The sequence below is a fragment of the Thermochaetoides thermophila genome (assembly GCF_000221225.1).
Source record: "Thermochaetoides thermophila DSM 1495 unplaced genomic scaffold scf7180000011823, whole genome shotgun sequence".
NCBI lineage: Eukaryota > Fungi > Ascomycota > Sordariomycetes > Sordariales > Chaetomiaceae > Thermochaetoides > Thermochaetoides thermophila.
In genome coordinates, this window is record NW_006383039.1 from 492,069 (window position 1) to 512,721 (window position 20,653).

Genomic DNA, 20,653 nt, shown 5'->3' on the forward strand with positions numbered 1-20,653 from the left:
GGCAAGCCAAGCGAATAGGTTTATGGGGGTCTAGCACTGTGCTGATACGCGCAATGATTGTTGCGGCGGTGCCCGAATGCCATGAACTCACAAATGTTCGGCACTCAATTGATGCATACTCAAGGCCTAAAACCGCTATCCACGTGAACTTTTCGCACCTTATCCGTAAATAAGATAAGGTCTTGTAGCTGAGGAAATGGAAAGTTGGATAGATGCAATGACAGGCATTAATGACGCGTCTGACAGCCCGAGCGCGTTGTGGAACTCCCCATGAGCCCTCTTGCCAGCTGAAAACAGCTGACGATCTGAAACTCTGCAGCCTGCTTTATCGTCGCGGCTCAGGAAGGTCAAAATTCAGGGCTTTTGGCTTTTACCAGCAAATTTCACAACTGAGAGACAACTTGGTGCTGTGTTAGGACCCAGAATGACATCTAGGTACCATCTTGCTTTCAATAAAGTATGCGGAGCCTGAATCAAAAATCTGCAGATCACCGGTGGTCAATGGATAGCTGAACTACCCGAAGCAACAAGAAATGGAATGCTTATAACATCTCTCATTGCCCATAGCTCTGGATTAACTCATCTCACCATATCCTCTGAATGAAGACATTGCATTACGTAGGCGTCTACATCGCAGTGAAGGTAAAATCATCCCTTCGATGCCAACCCTGGCCTTTTTTTTTTATCTTCACAGTTCCTTCACCACTTTTCGCTCAAATGGACCCAACTGCCCCATCAAGCATCCAGTGCCCAACAAGACCGATAAGCGTGACATCGAAGGGTCCTTTCGGGTAACAATGCCGATGCCACGACGTAAGTTTAAGGTCAACCCGCTGTTTCAACTGACTCTTTGTGTACTGTTCGTTGTTATCGCAGAGTTTATCCATCAATCTCAGGCAAGCGTGCACCCTGGATGTTGGGTCGATCACACGCCCCCCTGAAACTTGCCCCCAGTCTTGGCACGATCTCCAGATCGCCATGGCGGCTCAGATCGCGGTGCAAGCACTCAGCCTTCCAAGAGTCGCACAGAAGTCACACCCGCGTCGAGTTTCCTGGTCTCAAGTTGTCCCTGATCTACACAAGGGTCCACCATCTATGGGCGACATCACCGTCCAAAGGTTGAGACGGCTCAAGCGGGTTCCTTGTTAACGAAGCGCTTCGCATAACCCTTTGTCGAACCATGCTAGGTTTCCTTGTCCAGGCGCTGCGCGCTAGCTGTCTCAACTTTGTTTCTGACTCCTGGAAGCTTTCTGCCCAGGGGCCGCTCCGGGATTGATCAACTACAATGTGATTGTTTTATAGGACACACATCCCATCCGATGTCAGTCTTCTTAGAAGACTTTTTCTTTTGATCTTCCAAGCCCAAACAAACCTCGGCCCCCATCCACTCCATCATTCGCTTCTTTGGTCTATTGAGTAGACCCGTCTTTACCAGTTGTGTTTTTGACCTTTTGCCTGTTTCTTCGTTCTGTCTTGAGAGCTTGACGCTCTTGTCCTCGCCAGCTTTCTGACGTTTTCTTTTCTACAAAACCCAACCACAATGGCACCTTACATGTCCTGGCGGAAGGCCGCTACTGTGGTGCTCTGCATGGCCGGAGCTGTCCACTCCATGCACATTCCTCATCAGCCGAGGCAGATCCTCGTTCCAGTCATTGGAGGTATCAACAACAACAACCTCAACCAAGCTGCTCAACTCCTTCGCCTGCAGCGACTTCTGGCCGCCTTGATCAGGGGAGGTCAGCTTACGCTCATCACTACAACAACCACCAGCAGCACAAGCACTACTGCTACGGCCACAGCCAGCTTAACAACCACAACCAGTGAAGCCACTGTGACTGAGTCTTCCTCCAGCGCCACGGAGACTGCCACATCTACCACAGAGACGGCAACAACAACTACATCAGCCGCGGCTGCGGCTGTCACAGACCTTGTCAACATCAATGACTTGCTGGATCTAGTCTTCAGTCAGCTCCCTCAAGGCACTGACCCGCGCAACGTCACATCTATCATCGAGCAGCTCACCGGTGGTCTGGCCAGTACCAATGGCAACTTCCGGCTGACTGATCTGATCCGGGTGCTCTCCGCGGAAGAGGAGAAGCTCAAGGCCCGGGACGTCGAGGCACGTCAGACACGTGTTGACAGTGACACGGATGGTGACAACACCGATGGTGCTAACACCGATGGTGACAACAGCGACTCTGATCGCGGCACTGGCAGCCGGTCGAAGTCGAGGCGTCAGAATGGCTTCTTCACCGACACTGACGGCGACGCCAGTGGCACAGACGACAACAACAGTGACACTGACGTCGGTCGTCGTAGTGTCATGAAGCGCACGACCAAGAAGCGTCGCAGGACCAGCCGCTCTCGGCTCGCTTCTCGCCAGAACCGCGCTGGCTCCGATACCGATGGCAACACCACCGATGGCAACGCCACCGTAACCGACAACGATAGTGACAGTGATGTTGCTGCCCGTCGCCGTGTCTCTCGGCGCTCTCAGAGCTTGACCTCTCGCAAGCGCCGCTCTGGGGTTGAGGCGCGCCAGACCCAGGTCAACACCGACACGGACGGGAACACCACCGACGCTAACAACTCTGCCACGGACGACAACAGCGACAGCGACAGCGACGTCGCAGCTGCCCGCCGGAGAATCTCTCAGCGCTCAATGAGCCCTGCGACCCTTGCAAAGAAGGCACGCCGTTCTGAGCTCCACGCCCGCCAGACCCGTGTAGATACCGACACCGACGGCAACACGACTGATGGAAATAACTCTTTGACGGATGGTAATAGCACCAACAGCGACACGGATGTTCCTCGTCGCGCGGCAAACCGTGTCTCGAGGATGTTGGCTGCGCGCCGGCAGCGCAGGGAGGAAAGGCAGGCTGCTGCTCTTGCGGGCAAGAGGGCGGCGGAGCAGGAGATCGAGGCTAGGCAGAATGGAGCTGTGACGGATACGGATGGGAATACTACTGATGGAGGGAACACCACGGACGGAGATAACAGCGCGAGTGATTCGGATGTTCCGCGGGTGACGAGGAGGTGGGGTTGGAGGAATGGGAGGAGGGTGTAAACGTTGGCTGAGGTGTTGATCGCCTGTTCTTAGTGAGTTTGGCGCTTTGGGTTCGTGGTCCTCATGATGGTAGTGGTATGGTAGGAGTTGAGGTCTGTTTGGTCTTCGGGGTTGTAATTCTAAGTTTTATTGCTGGCCTAGATGCCGGTTTTGGTAAGACAGGTTTGTTTGAAGAGATCTTGTTATACCATTGTTTTGGCCCTCTGCGTAATTGTCAATAGTGTTCTTACTCAGCTTGAGAGGACCACGTGTAACCGCTTGGCTTATGGTGTCTCTTATGTTCTTGACTGGAGTCTACAATTTACGGACGCACTCCCTACAGGGTATATTAGCTCTAGGAACTTTCGTCATTACCTAAGTTTATCCATTCCCACTGGTGAACACTTTTCAATGCTCCTTTGTTCGTTTCCTTCCACCGTTTCTTCTTCCATTCCTTCTTCTGTTCTTTTTGTCATGGCGTTCACCCTCCATACCAGCTGTGTTTGGTTAAATACAGACTTCCCTCAAATAGTCAGGTTCGTTGAACGGGCTGGACCGACTGATGAGATCAGCATCAGATCGGGATGGGCTCAAATGAAGTGGACTTAACGCATGGACGCCATCAAATAGCAGTGAATGGCAGGTCAAACATTATAATGCCAGAAACGTGTATCAGTGGCGCAGAAAAATAAAACAAGAAGATGCAGGCTTCGCAAATTGAGCAGGATACTTGAAGCCCGATGGCTATCATGTGCACCGGTGATGTCGACTACGATCCCTGACCCAAATGGAATCTATGGTCATGGTAGTTTGAGATGACCTTAAGAAAGGGGCAAAGGGACAAAGCCCATCAGCACAAAAAGGTTTGGATGTATTACAGAAAGTGTTCTTTGGTAGTACATCGGATTAACGGCATGGTGTAAGACCGTTAAGAACCTCAGCAAACATTACATCCTTGAAGCCACCTGACAACAAGACCACATCCCCCTTCCTACGCCGATGGAGGGGAGTTGTCTGCTATGAAAAAAAAAAAAACATGATTTCTCAAGAACTGGGCCGATACACTGACTTGGTAGCGACCCATCAGTGCATCGGGGTACAACCGCTGATGTGGTCCTAGAACCTTGATCCGGTTTTGCTGCTCCCGGCCCGAATCGAACTGGGATGCCACCCAGAGATATGCAATGGTCAGTGCATGAGGACCGGTTCTATTGTGCCAAGGATCATATGGGTAGTACCGCTCAGCTTTACCGCTTAGTCACAGCCTAGTTTCAGCTGCAGAGGGCATTTGGTGAAGGTAGAAACAGAACGAACACCTAATAAACCCCGATTCTAGGGACATGGCGTCGGGCCTGCCATGTGATCATGACTAGATCTTGGGAGTCGCGTCATGGATAATAATCCAGCTGTCGGGACCTCTCTCCTGGTCTTTCTCTCGCTGTAACCCCTTTAACATTCTCAGTTCTCGCCCCCATCGGATACCACCACATGGTTCTTGGTCATGTGTTCGGCATTCCTTTATCGCCACGCTGAGCTGTTGATGCTATACCGTCGGATCCCATTCTGTCATCGCGATTATTAGAAACCGAGAGCGCTGGTACACATTGGCTCCATCCGGACTTACGAAGTGCTGTCACAGAATGCTGACATCACCGATGCAACCTCCAACAGCTCCAACTAGTACCTATCCGGCCAGCATGCGTCTTACGTAGACCATCATTCAGGCCATTCCATCACTTCTCAGAACCGCAGTCTCATACATCCCATTCCCGAACTTACAACCTCCCAACCCTGCAGAAGTTTGCCTCAACAAAAGCAGTTAGCGGGCCAACCTTGGAACCTGACTACACCGGAACTCCGGCCCTGCAAACGGACCCTTATGGCAGCGTACATGTACCTCGGCGAGTTCTCAGCGAGCCGTTTTGGAGTCCAACTGCACCAGATATCTAAGACGGCCTCACGCAACAGTACAACTTATCGAGGCAAGTTGACCACCAATCTTTGGGGTCTGATTACGGCAGTTTCCCCGAATCCCCCTTTTTTTCGGGGGTCCGCATACCTTAGGCACCGGCAACTGCTCCCAATAAATCTGCAAGAGGGTAAAAGGAGCCTTGGGAAAAAAAAAAAGTAGTCGGTCGAGTTGCCCGAGAACTACGGAGAGCGGGAAGCATGCAACCACAGGATTCACAGCGGCTTAATGCGTGGTTGGCGAAACGAAACTGGCACATAGATCGTGCTTTCTGATGGGACAGCAGATCCTCCGTAGCACCGAGTCAATGGCCTAGCTAGTGAAAAGACCGAGGCTCAGGGGTATGGGAGTGTCGGTTGCTGAGAGTACCGTCCTATGATGACTGCACACTGTGGTGTGTGCTTACTAATTAATGATATTATAAATGATTATGTCTGGCAGAGGACCTGCGGTGTGTCGCGGCTCAACAGTGGCAGAAAGACTAGGATGATCTGCGGCTCTGTTGAGTGGAAACTAATGGATGACCCAGAAGGACCCGAAGCCTGATAAATGGCTTTGGCTGAGGTACAGGAATGTGTTGCAGAAGAGCAGGTTCCTCCAGGCTGGCTGAAGCTAAGAAATAGTACCCTTAACAGGGCCATCTCTCCTCCTCTTTCAGCAGTAGTATCCCAGCGATAAGCTTCTCGTCCGTCCCCACTACAGTGGGTCCGCTGCTACGTCAAACGAAGGGCGGACCTTATGCAACAATCGTGTTACCTTGAACGGAAGCGATGATGCAACGGCGGTCCGCAGGGTTGCCTGTGTAATCTGAAAGTTACGGAGGGCATAGTGTATAAATCGTCTTGGGATCGCTGTCGTCCGACAAACAAGTCAATCGTTCAACAGTTCTTTGTAACTACGTCGATAAAGTCATTCTCAAAGCCAGTTAATATACGTTCTTCGATTACGCCAGGCCAAGATGAGCACTCCAGACAAACCCGAACCCATTGTGCTGTTCGACCTGCCTAGCAAGGAGCCCTGCTCGACATGGTCCTTCAATCCTTGGAAGAGTGAGTTAACAACCTCAATTGCAATTTGTCATCATCATTATCCCTTTTTTTTTTCTCTAGCTCGTCTTCTCCTGAACTACAAAGGCCTCGACTACCGCACAGAGTGGGTGCATTCCCGCGATGCTACCCCTGAGCTTCTTCCCTGCCGAACAGTGCTGCCCCTCGGTGACGTCATGCCTCTGGGACACCACCAAACCCCCTGTCCCCACACCCCATGATTGACCTGTCAACGCACTTCTCACTACCAACAAACATCATTCACCACCACACCATAACTAACATGCCCTCTAGGTTGAATACCCCGATGTGAAACCTCGTCTTTCCCCCTAGTAAGCCAAGTCTCCACTTACAAGCTCCCAAAGTTGAGAGGACAGCCCTAACCTCCCCAGCGTCCCTAACCCACCCGACCCGCACTCCGAAACCCCCTACACCATCCCCACAATCCGACTCCCCAACAACAACTACATCATGGACTCCCGGCGCATCGCCAACGCCCTGGAGGCTCTCTACCCCGAACCGCCTCTGCACCTCGACTCTCCCGTGCTGGCATCATTGGAAACCATCATACCACGCATCATCCAAGCCTTGGCGCCTTTGTTTATGCCGCGGGTGGCGTACCGGTTGCTTCCGGAACGCAGCTCGGCATATTTCGTCGAGACACGGAGTAAGTGGTATGGGGATTTGTTGGAACTGGAGAAGGAGAAGGGGGGCGATGTGGCGTGGAGGGCGACCGAGGAAGACCTCAAAGAGATTACGAGGATGTTGAAGGAGAAGCCGGAGGGACCATTCTTTTTGGGGAAGGTGAGCTATGCGGATTTTGTGTGGGGGTCAGTTTTGATTTTTGTAAAGAGGTGTGGGGAGGATGCGTTGGAAGGGTTGTTGAAGACAACAGGGGATGAGAGTGTGCATTTGGCACTACTGGAAGGGCTGAAGCCCTGGACAGAGAGAAATGATCATTAAGGACGGTGTGTAATTACAGTCACCGGGAGTTAGGCTTGGAAAACATGGTTTAAGTATACACAAAGAATAAATTCCAGAACCTCTACCACTGACTTTCATGAAGCTCCTCCTGTCTCAGGAAGCAACTCATCCGCCCCATGTCCCTGTTCCAATTGTGCTCCCATCATCAAACTGCCCCAAGCCGTCCTGTCCTTCGGTCCTTAACAGCTTATCCAATGCTCCCCAGAGTTCTCTCAGTGCCTGTCTTTCCCGATTGCCATACTCTTCCAAAACAGAACTGGTATTCCCAACATCTTCGTCCTCATCATAGACACTCTCCGAGACATACTCATCGTCCTCTTCTTCTTGTCTCTCCCAAGGCTGACCTAGCGAATCTGTACTCTGAACTAACCCAACACCCTGCTGTATTCCCCCTGTCTGCCCAGCAGGTACAGAGTCAGGGAGAGAAGCCGAGGGCATATTCCGACAAAACTCAGTGTATGAGTCGACCGACGTGGCAGATGACACTGGTGACGGCGAGGGAGAGGCTGAAGGGGAGCTGACGACAGGTTGGAACTCCTCTCGCGACGGCAGACCATGTCCCTCTATGAGGGTAGGCGCACGCGAGAAGCTGTCCGAGTCTCTGTCACCATTCTGACAAAAAGACCACTCGCGTTCGGCTTGCGGGGGAATCGAAGCTCCCATGGAAACGCCGCTGTCCCGCAGGCCAGGGGGATTCGTAAGCTGGACGAGGGCTTCATGGTGAGGTTTTAGAGGGGAAGATTCATGCACTGCCACTTGCACTGGGGCCCTGGTACTGTCTTGGATAGCAGGAGAAGCATGCTGCAAAACTGCCGCTTGAGGCCGCACATCCACCTTAAAACTTTTGTGGGAAGCGTCCTCTTGGGCAGGACCACACCTCTCAGAGTCCAGACCGTTTTTAACCATAACCCCAGGCTGAGTAGCCTGCACGACATGCACCTTCCCTTCTGTCGCCCAACCAGAGACCCTATCTCCAATGCTTTTACCCTCCCCAGAGTGTGACCCCGACTTCGCTCCATTCCCGCCCTCAGTTTGCCCCTTAACACTTACCCTCCTCGCCGCCCTCCTCATACTCCTCGGAATGGCACATGATCCTCGGTACCTCCTCAACCCAACCCCAGGTGCCTTTGCAGCCCCACTGGCAGCAGCATCCCAACTAACCGCTCTCCTTCCACTCACACTTGTCGGCGGCAGCAGACAAGGATAATGGAATTCAAACACCTCCATGATCTCATCCAACTGCTCTGTTTCCCCACTTCCTCCGGGTGAGGTAACTCCCTGAGGAGGAACGACCTCCTTGTCCGAGTCGCCTTGTTGAATGACAGGAAGTGTCGAGAGGGGTTGGAGGTCGGGTTGAGTGTCGTATTCAGCAGGTCGCGGCTGCTTCTTCATGACGGGTGTGTTGGAGGGAATAACGTCTTCGTCAGCGCCAGGGAGAAAGATGGTTGGTGGGAGGGGGAGAGGTTTTGTTGGGTTTGGTTGGCTAGCAGGTGCTTTGTTCGGCCGTTGTTGCGGTTCGTAAGGTGGACGAGGGGGCGGATAGTTAGGCGGTCTCACTCGTGCTGGTTCTGCTGATTGAACGGAACGTTGTAGATGATGATGATGATGATGATGAGGAGGAGGAGGAGGAGGAGGAGGAGGAGGAGGAGGAGGAGGAGGAGGAGGAGGAGGAGGATAATTTTGTTGAGCTGCTTGCTTTGTTATCCTCGCTGGCATTCCATCCTGTGGTTGAGCTCTTTGTCGTGGCCCCTCTCTCGCAACTTGTGACACAGCCTTCTGCGGTCCTTCCTTTGCTTGCACCGGCACTTGTGGCACTGCTTTCACCAACGTCTGCTGTGCAAACATCATCCCTCTCCCTACCATCGTCTGTGGTGGTGATGCTTGGCGACCCGGATATGGGGGTGGCGGCGGTACGTTGTTGAGTTGCTGATGTTGTGATGCCCGCCAGCGCGCAAACTGTTGTTCGAGAGACGGCTCCCGGTATCGCACAAGCAAGATCGGCTCTCTTCCCTTCTTCTGCGGGATGACCAACGGCGGCAAGTACGACGGCTGCATTCTGAATCGTTGAGTCGCCACAGAATGGCCGAACGCAGTCGAATTGTAAACGGCGCGGTGCCCAAACGCCGAAGGTGTCGCAGGATAATGAGGCTCTATCGAAAAGCCCAGAGACGAAGTGTGATGGCTCGGGTACGACATCATATAGAGTCGCAGAGTACCAGCGTCGCACGTCCTGGATTAAAAGATGACCCTCGAATAGCTTCCATGATGACACACAACACAGCATCGCCTATAGGAGGGCAGCCCATATGTATGATTCCATAAGTATGGTACGCCAGGCTCCATAGGCTTATGCCCCCTCCGTCATAATCACCGCGCCATATCTCCGACGCTTGCCAGTCAGAGCCATCACACAGGATGAATCAAGCCATCGCCCACTACGCTAGCAACATCGACCCAGTCAGGGGACACTGCTATTCGTGGCAATGATGACAATCCAAGTGCTCCGGTGGTCGGCACAAGTCGGAGATGGAGGTGGCTGCGGACGACCAAAAGTGGATCGCGTGCGAACAGCCCGCGTAGTCTATCTTGGCACTCCACGAGCGGTGAAGATGGCGAGTTGCGCACCAGTGAAGCCATGTAGACGATCGGGGCTGAGAACTCGCCGACGTCAAGGATGCTGACACGTCCACAGGATCCTCCCGAGCTTTGAACCCTAACCCTTGGCGTGGGGTCGGCAGAAAGCCCGACCATGTGGGACAAGCTGGGACAACGATGATGTATAAATTTGGCCAGAAACATGTGACTTGGGCGTAAGAAAGCCGTGCTGTTGTCTGTCATTTGGGGGGTTTGTGTGAGCTGCGGTCGCACGAGATGATGTGGCCGGCTGGCCGATAAAGTGGGGATTGCTTACTCCGGCTCCCGGGGTGGCGGACGGGGCGATGTTGCTATTTTCGGCCCGCCTGTAATGCGCTGGCAGGGTTTCGCGATAACCCGGCCAGATCTGACGTCTGACGTTGAACCAAATTTTTCTCTCCGTCGACTGTTGATCCTGACAGAGATTATCCCAAAACCAGCAGATATCCGCCCAGAATCCAGAGAAAAAAAAAACCCATACCCCAAAACTCCAATGCACCGGCTTCTGCAGCCCAGCTGACAGGAATCGGACTGCTTTTAGTCCGACATTGACCCGGCGGAGCTCTGTTCAAAGAAAGGGTATCACTGACCCCATAACCGAGAAACAAAAAAAGCAAACATAAACAGAAATGAGGAGAGAGGGGGAAAGAAGATCGATGAAAAGGGGGGAAGAAGAAGAGGCAAAACTGCCTAAACTGATCTGCCGCTAAGCAGATGGGTTTTACCAAAGATTGCACATCACCGTTTCCGATGTATGTCAGCCATTGCTGGTCTGACAAACCTTTCCTCAGGTCAGGGATTCAACACCCCATCATCTCAACGCTCGCACTCTCCTCACCACCAAATATCCCCGCCCCTCATCCTCCCGGCGGGAACGGTAAGCGGCACAGGAACCGGCACCCGTCCCGACACCCCACCAATCACACTCTGATGATGATGATGTCCATGATGACTAGTCGAAACAGCACCCGTCGACGCAGGACTCCCCTTGCCGCTACCACCAGCACTCTTCCCGCCGCTGTTGATCAGCACATATCCGCTACCATTCCACACAGGACTGGTGACACGGCTGCGGTTATTGACAGGCGTGGTCTGGCCCGAGGCAGGAGCCGTCACGGGGGCAGTGACACGGCGACGGAGTTCTTCGAGACGGCGCAGGAGACGGGTCTTGTTCCAGAGGCGGCGGACGTGGAGCTGTTCTTCTTGGTTGTGGCAGTAACTGCGGTCGCGGGATGCACCGCGGCGATTTCTCCTGCTGGAAGGAGAGGCGAGAGAGGTGTCGGAAGGGGGAGGTGGTGAGGAATCTGGAGAGACAACTTCCTCAAAGAGAACCATAGAATCGGCCCAGTAAGCGGCGACGGCTTCGTGGGGAGGGTTGACGCCGAAAGTGACGGTGTCTTCGTCGTCGGGCAGGCGGCAGGTGATGAACCTGGGGCCGTCAGTCTCAGCCCTGTGACTTTACCTGTTGTCTAGAATCCGCATACCAGCTGATGAACTCGGGCAGGCAAAAAGTGACCTCCTTGGTAGGAGCACGAAACTCGGGCATGCGCTGGTAGTTGACGAGTTGAGGGTGCCGTCGCTGAGGCGGAAGCAGATCGAGTGCCCGAAGGTAGGCCGCATAGGCGGCAGCCACGGCCCGGTCGGAGAAGACCAGTCTAACCCGGTTGGACGTGACTGAAGTATCGATAGCAACGAGCTCGCGCATTTTATTTTGTGGTCTGGAGGAAAGTATAATATTAGAGGTTTTTACGGCACTTTATGTGTGCCTGTGGTGGTGTGGTATTGATGTGGATCTGGCGGTGAGCGCTCGGTGAGATGTGACCGTGTGAACAGCGCCGTCGGTAAGCTCGGTGAGGATATTCGAATGAAAGGCTCGAGGGTCCTTCAGCATCAAAACTGAGCTCTCAACTCCCCGTATCGACTCTGGTGATCGATATTAGTATGGTCGGGGACAACAGTCGTTCGCTAAAGCCTCGAGTCATCATCGAGCACTCCTCTGCTCCGTGTGTTGTGTTGGCGTTGCTCACGGCAGGCGCCGAGCCAATAACATAGCACCAGCTGGTCGTCGTTCGTTTCGTCTCCATGCATGAGCTGCATGCAGTTCCCACTTGGCTCTCCAAGCAGCCAGTCAAGCACAGCAAAAACCAAGCGGCTATGCTGCTCTCGTCGCTAGCATTTCTCCAGCACCAGATCGCCAACCACTGATCAAACGCTTCTCCTCTCTTTCTCCTCCCATCACGCTCACTTGTCAATGGCTCAAGTGCCATTCAGGTACAAATGATGCTGCGCCCCTCTTTTTCTTGTTCGTCCTGTTTTTCATCCTTCGCAGGCTCGACATTCCCATGAGGGGATTTCTTGCTCTCATCTGCGCGCCATCGCTGCGTCAGGCCGCGAAGGGCAGTTATCAGCGGATTGGAAGGACCTGACAACCTATTGACTGGTCTCCGTCCCTGTTCCGAGATTGCATCGACGCCCAACTTCAACAATGCGGCTCCCAGCGCCCGACCGTTCGATTGGCCATACGCATCGGTCCTTCGATAACGATTTGCACATCATAACAGCATCAAGAGGGTTCTGGTGGATGCTCTCAAAATCGTGAGTGGTGAGGGGTTCGAAGGAAAATTTGAAGTCGTTTGGCAGCTCCCGCTGGGCCGATGCACGACAGCCTGGCAGCTGCTTATTCGCAGGCTCCCATCTCAGCAGGAAATCATGGTGTATTGCGCAAGCAGAATGGGTGCCTGAAGATCAGAAGCTCTGGCCGCAGAAGAGTCCTCTTATCCCGTTGTGAATGAGATGTTGAGCAAGGTAGGCGGGGCAGAGGAACGGGGAACGAGGAACGACGAGCAGGCCATCGTCGAGCTGGATCGAGATTCGGTAGGGGTCTGTAGAGGCGCGATAAGCGGGTCAGCGCAGCCTGGCGAACCGTGCCTGGCACCACGTGTCTTCGCATGGACAAAAACGAGATGAAGCCGTTTCTTGCGAGAGTTTCCAGGGTCGACTGTCACAGGGACGTCGCGTTTGATAAAAGAGATGGGAAGGTGGTATTGGTGAGATTGCGTTCTTCGCGATGTGGAACCCTGATTTTGGGGTTAGAGCCTTTAGAGGGGCCGGACCATGTGCTAGCGGGGCAACCAGAAAAAAATTGGTCTTTGGGGGTTCAGGCCCTCCGACATGAAGTCGCATACCTGAAAAAAAAAGCCCGGGCCACCATCTGCATGGCCAACCCGGCAGGCCGGCTCGAACCGAGCGGCTGAAGATAAGCATTTACCAGCCCTCGGTGCAGAAATCCTGGGCGCACATTCGAGGCCACTTAGACTTGCGTCATTTGTCATGATGCTTCCCTCCTGTGTCATAACCCTGGCGTGGGGGTTAGGGTGGGCATTCGTCGGCTCTCTGGATGGGAAGCTCGGCGTGTGTCATGCCAAGAAACACCCTTCTCCCCATTTTTTAACCCTGAACCCTGGTTGTCGCCCACGCCGCAGCCATCAAGGTTCTCCATCTTCTCACTGCCCGCCCCGCCGTCGCCATAATGAGGATCAGCGATCAGCCCGGCGCTGCGGAAACGTGCTAGAGCATGCAGTGCCGGGTGACAACATGCAGTGACCCGGAGATGGATACAGATGATATTCTGGGTAAGTTTTCCTCCAGGAGAAATCTTTGTGGATTAGGGCTGCGTGATGGTGAGCCGACGTGGCGCCGGAAGTTCGCCGTTGGATAAATTGGGAATTTTTGATTTCCAAGTCAAACTGGAGCTCACGTGGTCGCACCTATGGCATCGGATATGTTGGACAAGAGAAATAAGTGACTAATGTACAGGTTATCATTTTGCAAAAGCTATATGTGGTCGACAAGACATTATGAATTTCAAAAGATTTCTGTGTCCGAGAACAAGAAAATTTTGACAAAAGTCAGGTTGCAAATTTAGAAAGCAACGAAAGCAGCAGCGACGAGACCGGCCAAGCCGAGGCCAACCGCTTGGGCATTGGTCGGGGCAGCACCGGGGACAACGGAGGTGCTCGAGACGGCACCGTCGGTGGCATCTGGAGTGCTCGAAGCAGCAGCTGACGTGGTAGTCACGAGGGTGGTTACGCCGGTGCCGGAGCTCAGGGCCGTCCTGGGACCCTCGCAGTGCCAGTGGTCGCCATGCGGGTGGCACCCATAAGACTCGGTCGGACTAGGGGCGAGGCTGACGCTGCTGGGGCCCTCGGTGTGGTCGGTATGGTCGTGATGGCCCTCCTCGTCGTGATCATGGTCGTGGTCACCATGATCATCAAGGACCGGAGTGGTGGTAACAGCGGCACCAGTTTCAGTGGCTGTTACGCGAGGACCCTCGCAGTGCCTTTTGAGATGAGTATTAGCCTGTTACGTCTTTCTAGAAGCTAACTTTCGGCAGAAAGAGCCTACCAATGGTCTCCATGAGGGGTGCACCCGACAGACTCGGTGGGAGACGGAGCCAGCGTTTGGCCGAGGGCCGCAGAAACAAGACCTAGAAGAAGGGCAGCATATGCCGAGGGTTTCATTTTGGCAATAGATCGTCGAGAAGCACGAACTATCAGATGCAGGGACGGTGAAGGGTTGCCTGAACAATGGAACACGGCGAAGACTGGCCAAAACTCTCCCTGATATATGCACCTCGACCGTCCGTCACCAATTCCTGCGCCGCAGCAGACACGCAAAATCAATAAAATCATTTACGAGAGGCCATGATGCCCGCCGCACTTGCTGACACCACCAAACACTCCGAAATGCGTGGTCGAGACGGACAAATGCCGTCAAGGTATCACCGCCAAGACACGGGCGAGCAGGTTTTAGCCTGCTATCAAGACGAGCCCAAGAGCGTCACCTTGATGGTTGCAGCGCCATTTCTCCCAAAGTGGTCTTCTCAGCTTGCCATTGCAGCCATGGATGAGGACGAGTATCCGGTAAGGCGGGTGCTGTTGGAGAGTTCTTTCAACTTCTTTGTTCGCTGGACTTGCTGCCCTTGCTCTTTGCGTGCGGTCCAAGCTCCAACAGCGACAGCAGCGCGTGTTAGGTGGAGTACTGTTCTGAAGCATTCGCAGGTGACTGGATGACAGTGGATGGCGGCTGCGGTCTTGGCCTGTCAGCCGGCGGCCACCAAGCCATCAAGGTTCTCAGCACCCCTCGAAAGGGCTGGCCATCAAGGTTCTCGCGGGCAGATTTCAAGCGGCCTGGTAGCATGGAGGGGGGTGCGCGCAGCCAATAAGAGTGCGGCGATATTTTTTTCGGTATCCGCCCAACGCAGCTGAACCCTGAGACTGTCCAGGGCTGCCCAGGCGCGCATCCACAGCAAAAACCCACCCGCCTAGGACGGCCAACGGAGGAGCAATCACGTCGCTCACGCGGGCATGGAATGCTGGCCTTGTCGGCCTTGCTGGCCCAGGTTTTGCAGGTCGCTCGTCTCCGCGCGCGGGTCGGCCTTGCGGCACCGGTTGAATTCTATCTGCAGTGCCCGCACTCGCGCTCAACTTCTGTCATCATCGTCTGTTTTCTGCCCTCCAGGCTGCTCTCGAGTCTCTGCCCGCGCCAGATCGAGCGATCGCATTGTGCGGGCCTGGCACCACTTCGCCTTACCTATTCAAGTTCCTACATTCCTCCGGGCCTCATCCCGCATAGCACGCGTCCCTCTGACATCCGAATCCACATCAGAAACAGTCTGCTGGATCCTGGTGCAACGTTTGCATCTGCACCCTGACGGCCTGCAGCTCGCACACCCACACATTTCACAACCTCACCCTGCATTCCACTCCAGCTTCCGACAGCCTCTCTTTGTCCATCATCTTCCCCCATTCGACTATCTTCTTTCACTCTCATCCTCTGCATCGTCACTTGCAGTGAGGCTTGCTGGCCATTAAGGTGTCTGCTTCGACCGCTACCATCCGAGCAGCACGCCACAATCCTCTTCCCTCGCTTGCCTTCGACAACTCGGGACAGAAGTACCCCTTGTCACAGCCACTGCTCTGCTCTACGACGCCCAGTGGATACAGACAGCCGCAGTTTAAAAGACTACAGTCGCCCGCTGCATTCTCTTCCGGCCTACGGTGTATTATCGTCATCATATTCACTCGCCCAAGATCTATCCGTCACTATGATCTTCAAACGGCATGTTCTCGCTGGCCTGGTCACTCTGTCAGGCCAGGCCATCTCCCAGACCATCACACCGACACCGACGCAGACAGTGCCGGCTGCAAGCTTGACTGCTGTGTCTGAGTGCCACCTGCATGGCTCATCACTGTGAGTAACCTCGCTTAGCCCCCAGGTCTCCGTCGCGCATACTGACCTTTTGTTGTGCAGCTTTTGCATGGCTGGTACAACTGAGTATCTGGTCCACACGACCGTAACAGCCACCCAGGATGTTCCCCCGCGGTTTACTGGGTGCCATACCCATGGCTCTGAGACGTTTTGCCTGGACTCTGATGGCGGTGATGTTGAAATTTCTTTGGCTTCTGATACTGTTGAGGGTGATGACCATGATGACCACGACGACCATGATCTCCATGTCGACGAGGAGCCGACTTCCTCATCGACGGGCAAGAACTGCCACTTTCATGCTGGTGTCGAGTATGTCCCCCAACTGTCGATGGTGGCCCGTACATCACTAATTTTCTCATTAGACACTGTGTCGGTGAAGACGAGTCTGAGGCTAGCGAGGGCAGCTGCGAGAAGATTGACCGCGACTACAGCGTTCGCCTTCGTGTGGGTCTGCTGTTTGTCATGCTGGCTACCAGCTCGATTGGTGTCTTCTCTCCCATCCTGCTGGCGAAATTCATCTCAACGAAGCATATTGCCTTCACTGTCTTGCGCCAGTTTGGCACCGGCGTTGTCATCTCGACTGCCTTCATTCACGTACGTGTTCCCTTCTTAACTTCTTGGGCTTGACATACTGACAACATCTAGCTGTTCACCCATGCTGTTCTGATGTTCCAGAACAAGTGTCTTGGAGAACTGGCGTACGAGTCCACTCCTGCTGCCATCCTGATGGCCGGCATTTTCCTGTCTTTCTGTGTTGAGTATGCCGGCAACCGTATCGTCCAATGGCACGAGTCCAAGGTGCACTCTTCCCACCCCGAGGAGGGTCTGCATAGGCACCACTCCGAGCCTGCCGTCCGCACCGACATGGTCAACATCGCCGTCCTTGAATGCGGTGTCATCTTCCACTCTCTGCGTACGTAGTTCCCTTCGCCTCTCAACCCAACCCTAACCCCGAGCATCCACTAACAAACCCCGAGTCATTGGCCTAACCCTCGTCGTCGCGGGCGACACCTTCTTCCTTACTCTCTTCGCTGTTATCGTCTTTCACCAAATGTTCGAAGGAATCGCCCTCGGAACCCGTATTGCGGCTCTCGGCCGCCCCTGCCCCACCTCCCGCGGCGTCGACAGCCACGGCCACGTCCAAGGTCACGGCCACGCCCACGGACACGAGCACTACCATGACCACGATCTTCAACACGACAGCCATCCGCACAGCCACACGCCTGGTTCGGACCATCACAACCACCACGCTCATTCGTCATCTTCGGAGGACAAGCCTAAGCACAACGGAAGCGGCGACGACTCCTCGCCCTCGAAGGACTCGGCGTCGGAGAATGAGAGCGGTGCCGAAACCGGCACTATCGTGCCCCATGTCTCGTTGACGAGGAAGTTGCTGCTGGCGACAGGCTTCGCGCTCGTTACGCCGATCGGCATGGCCATTGGCATCGGCGTGCTGAAGAACTTTAATGGGAATGATCCGTCGACAGTGATTGCGATTGGCACACTGGATGCGTTGTCAGCGGGCATTCTTGTGTGGGTTGGTGTCGTCGAGATGTGGGCTCATGATTGGATGCTTGGTGGCGAGATGACCCGGTCGGGGCCAGTTAGGACCGTGCTTGGGTTTGCGGCGCTCGTGGCAGGGATGGCGTTGATGAGTTTGTTGGGGAAGTGGGCTTAATTTTTGCTCTGGACGATTGTGATCGGATGGAGTTCAAGGAGTTGAAAGCCGTATATATGTGGGGTATTGTTCATCTTTGCAAGGGAAATTGGCTTCATGGGGAATCGGCACGGCTGGGCGATGGGTGTGATGCGTCCATGATACCTGCATTTCCTGGTGTTTTTACGGGTCCGTACATAGGAACGGGACGGTGACTGGACTGGACATGGAATGGCGTTTGTATTTAGGTCGGTATGGGTTTGTGGTTCAGTAGTACTATGGTTTGAGATACCTTCATCGGTACAATTAATGGCATGATACCAAGGTCGGGATGCATGTGGAATTGGCCATGTCCAAATGTGTCAAACCACGATCGAAGCCCTTGTAATATGGTGTTTTTGGCTGCAGTGCATGTTATTATTACTTGTCATCCGCGGCGTATGTGGAAATTCTGGTTAAAAAATAACATATAAAAAAGATCTAGTTGAAGTTGATGGCGCAAGTTTATCTAGGCCACGAAGGTGTAGAGAAGGTTAGACAGTTCGAAATCAGGCTCATACGCGGGAAAGAAACGTCGCAGGTTGTGCAGGACTAATTGAGTCCATTTGACAAACAGGAGAAACTAAAAGTGGGAAAAGCGGAAAGAAAACAGCCATATTGGTGGCCTTTCATTGCGAATGAAGGAAGATTCGGCTACATTATCAAAAAAAATCTTACACATATATGAAAGGCATGTTTCTCAAGCTATTCGATGGCTGTCGAAGCCTGTCTCAGGAACTGGGAAGATCGTCTTAGTCTTCACAAGTTTGAACATACCTGCCAGTTTTTTAGACCATTCGGAAAAAAAATCAGGATTTGAGTAGAAGTAACAGCCGGATGTGTTCTTTATTACTATATCTCTCATGTCTTTTAGAGCCTCTGGGTAGAATCTGTCGGGACGTTCTCAACTGCCCCGAATAGCATCACAAGCATCTTCTGTACCTTCAGCTTTAAGTTAACAGCAGCACTCAGTAAACAAGTCGAGCGTCGAAACCATGCGCAACAGTTTCCAAACAAAGACCCCCTCTGCGTGGCTACGGCCGATCTGACCCTCGCTGACTTCGAGTGCCTTCACTAGGACAAGATCAGCCAACGTTACATGGAAAAAGCTGCCCAAATTCCCAACATCCACTTGGACCAAGCAGCCGTGATCTTCCTCGCCCTTACCGAGATCAAATCCGTTTCCGATCGGGCCCAAGAGCGTCGCGTCCACTGGCGAACCTACCGTGAGCAACCCCGCCTAAGTAAGCGCGAGCGCGAGGCCATGTGAATGAACAAGTCCAAATGGAATCTGAGAATCGGATGCAGCAGACGCAGTTAAGTAATGAAGAGAAGATTAAGAGCAATCTGCTGAACTGGGCGCTGGAGAGTTTGGGGGTGCCGAGCCAGTCGAGGGAGGAGACATATGTCCAGGTGATGGAGATGGGTCCTGGATTCGCTGGAGAAAGTGGCGCTCAATTTTTCAAAGTGGGTGCGGCGACAAGAGAGGTTCGAATGCGAAGAATTTCAGTGACAGACAGGCTTCTGGGACGCCAAAGCCTCCGCAGTCCCCTGTGTCTGCGACATCAAGTCAATTGATTGACGTGCCTGAAGACAACACAAATATGGATGCTGATCAGTCCGAAGGGAAGGAAGGAGAGGACTACGAATGGGAATTCGAGGAGGAGTACAGCGAGGACGAGGAGGACTATGAAGGAGCGAGGACAATGAAGACTATGACCCTGAGGAGCGAAAGTAACAAACCCTGACAAGCATAGTAATGAAGATGCTCCTCATCTTTCTTCTAACACGTTTCAAGTCAGTTTTCTGTGGTCTCGGAGGCCATCTATGGCGTATTACTCCGTCTGTTTTTTTTACCAAATATTGCTGTACTCAAGGATTGAGCGTTGTGCAAAGAGTGTCATAATCGCTGGCCAAACATGGCACTCAGTTGACACCAAACCAACACTAGTCCAAGAACTGCCTGGAGAGTGTTGTTAATCCAGGTAAACATGGTTGATTTTATTTTGGAGAATGTATGTAGTCAATCATACCGAACTGACCTTCCTATGGTCCCTTGCACCCAGTGTGCTTGTTGTATGCCGTCAGCACAGTCGATTTGAGTCCCAAGCTTTAGCTTTCATGTCAATAACTAGACACATGGCCGGCATCTGTCGCTATATGGCAGTTGCTGGACAAGTGTTATCTACACCTCATTGATACGCCTTGTCTGTTTAATGTTTCCTGACCACGAAACTTGCCCCCGCTGTCAGGCTCAGTGGTCATTATTTATCGGCGAGCGTTCTCCTAGCCCGTAGTAACAATAGCGGCATTCTTCTCCGGCTATAAATACCTAGGTGTCTGACAGTCTCTCAAAGTTTCCCGATTCTACAAAAAAAAAAAACATTCGCACAGCGACGAAGTTGAGATATACGCCTATAACTCTTCACGGACTACAAGCAGACCGTAAACTTCATAATAATTTCCGTCATATCAAGATGGAACAGCAACAGCCCGGAGATAGCAGCCTGCTTCCAGACAGAGATATATCTTTACTTCTTGGGAGCCTTGAGTTGGGAGCTCCAGCACAGAACAACTCAGCCGATAGTATAATGGTCTCTGAGCCAGGTATTAGCGCTACCAACATGTCAAATATTTCTCAACCACAGTTCCAAACCCTAGACACATCAATCCTTTCCCTTTGCAAATCTCCAACCACTATCACTCCGTTACTACCACCTTACCAGCCGTAACGACATCGCAGACATAAATTTTACTTTCCCAGCTTCCAATAATCCCTCCCGTTACTAACTCCTTTCCAGCCGCAACAGTACCACAAGCACAAATGTTCCCCTCTGAGCTCTCATCCCTCCCTCCTATTACTATCCCCGTGCCAGCCGCATCACCATCTCAGGCCTTTACATTCCCCTCTCATCTTCCAGCAAATACTCCATCGTCCAACCACTTCACAACCACACCCAGCATCAATGCCCCTGCCCATACCAACCTCTCACCTCTCAAGCTCCCTG

At 53.1% G+C, this 20,653-nt stretch overlaps 8 protein-coding genes across 8 annotated transcripts; 5 read left to right on the forward strand and 3 right to left on the reverse strand.

Annotated features, from left to right (window-relative positions):
• Positions 1-1,540: 1,540 nt before the first annotated feature.
• CTHT_0074020 (uncharacterized protein) lies at positions 1,541-3,067 on the forward strand (the record flags this gene model as incomplete). The annotated part of the gene is made up of 1 exon (XM_006697593.1): positions 1,541-3,067. One exon carries the CDS (start codon positions 1,541-1,543, stop codon positions 3,065-3,067), a length of 1,527 nt encoding a protein of 508 aa, XP_006697656.1.
• Positions 3,068-5,973: 2,906 nt separating this feature from the next.
• On the forward strand, positions 5,974-7,024 carry CTHT_0074030 (uncharacterized protein; the record flags this gene model as incomplete). The annotated part of the gene is made up of 3 exons (XM_006697594.1): positions 5,974-6,064; positions 6,125-6,167; positions 6,454-7,024. 3 exons carry the CDS (start codon positions 5,974-5,976, stop codon positions 7,022-7,024), a joined length of 705 nt encoding a protein of 234 aa, XP_006697657.1.
• Positions 7,025-7,150: 126 nt separating this feature from the next.
• CTHT_0074040 (uncharacterized protein) lies at positions 7,151-9,100 on the reverse strand (the record flags this gene model as incomplete). The annotated part of the gene is made up of 1 exon (XM_006697595.1): positions 7,151-9,100. One exon carries the CDS (start codon positions 9,098-9,100, stop codon positions 7,151-7,153), a length of 1,950 nt encoding a protein of 649 aa, XP_006697658.1.
• Positions 9,101-10,513: 1,413 nt separating this feature from the next.
• On the reverse strand, positions 10,514-11,384 carry CTHT_0074050 (uncharacterized protein; the record flags this gene model as incomplete). Its single annotated transcript, XM_006697596.1, has 2 exons — positions 10,514-11,108; positions 11,164-11,384. The coding sequence occupies 2 exons, from the start codon at positions 11,382-11,384 to the stop codon at positions 10,514-10,516; spliced, it is 816 nt and encodes a 271-aa protein (XP_006697659.1).
• A 2,216-nt stretch (positions 11,385-13,600) lies between these two features.
• Positions 13,601-14,199, reverse strand: CTHT_0074060 (uncharacterized protein; the record flags this gene model as incomplete). Its single annotated transcript, XM_006697597.1, has 2 exons — positions 13,601-14,018; positions 14,084-14,199. The coding sequence occupies 2 exons, from the start codon at positions 14,197-14,199 to the stop codon at positions 13,601-13,603; spliced, it is 534 nt and encodes a 177-aa protein (XP_006697660.1).
• A 225-nt stretch (positions 14,200-14,424) lies between these two features.
• On the forward strand, positions 14,425-15,133 carry CTHT_0074070 (uncharacterized protein; the record flags this gene model as incomplete). Its single annotated transcript, XM_006697598.1, has 3 exons — positions 14,425-14,601; positions 14,712-14,886; positions 14,964-15,133. The coding sequence occupies 3 exons, from the start codon at positions 14,425-14,427 to the stop codon at positions 15,131-15,133; spliced, it is 522 nt and encodes a 173-aa protein (XP_006697661.1).
• A 652-nt stretch (positions 15,134-15,785) lies between these two features.
• CTHT_0074080 (putative metal ion transmembrane transporter protein) lies at positions 15,786-17,627 on the forward strand (the record flags this gene model as incomplete). Its single annotated transcript, XM_006697599.1, has 5 exons — positions 15,786-15,931; positions 15,992-16,258; positions 16,312-16,543; positions 16,595-16,862; positions 16,927-17,627. 5 exons carry the CDS (start codon positions 15,786-15,788, stop codon positions 17,625-17,627), a joined length of 1,614 nt encoding a protein of 537 aa, XP_006697662.1.
• Positions 17,628-18,744: 1,117 nt separating this feature from the next.
• CTHT_0074090 (uncharacterized protein) lies at positions 18,745-19,393 on the forward strand (the record flags this gene model as incomplete). Its single annotated transcript, XM_006697600.1, has 3 exons — positions 18,745-18,911; positions 18,968-19,112; positions 19,265-19,393. 3 exons carry the CDS (start codon positions 18,745-18,747, stop codon positions 19,391-19,393), a joined length of 441 nt encoding a protein of 146 aa, XP_006697663.1.
• Positions 19,394-20,653: the final 1,260 nt, after the last annotated feature.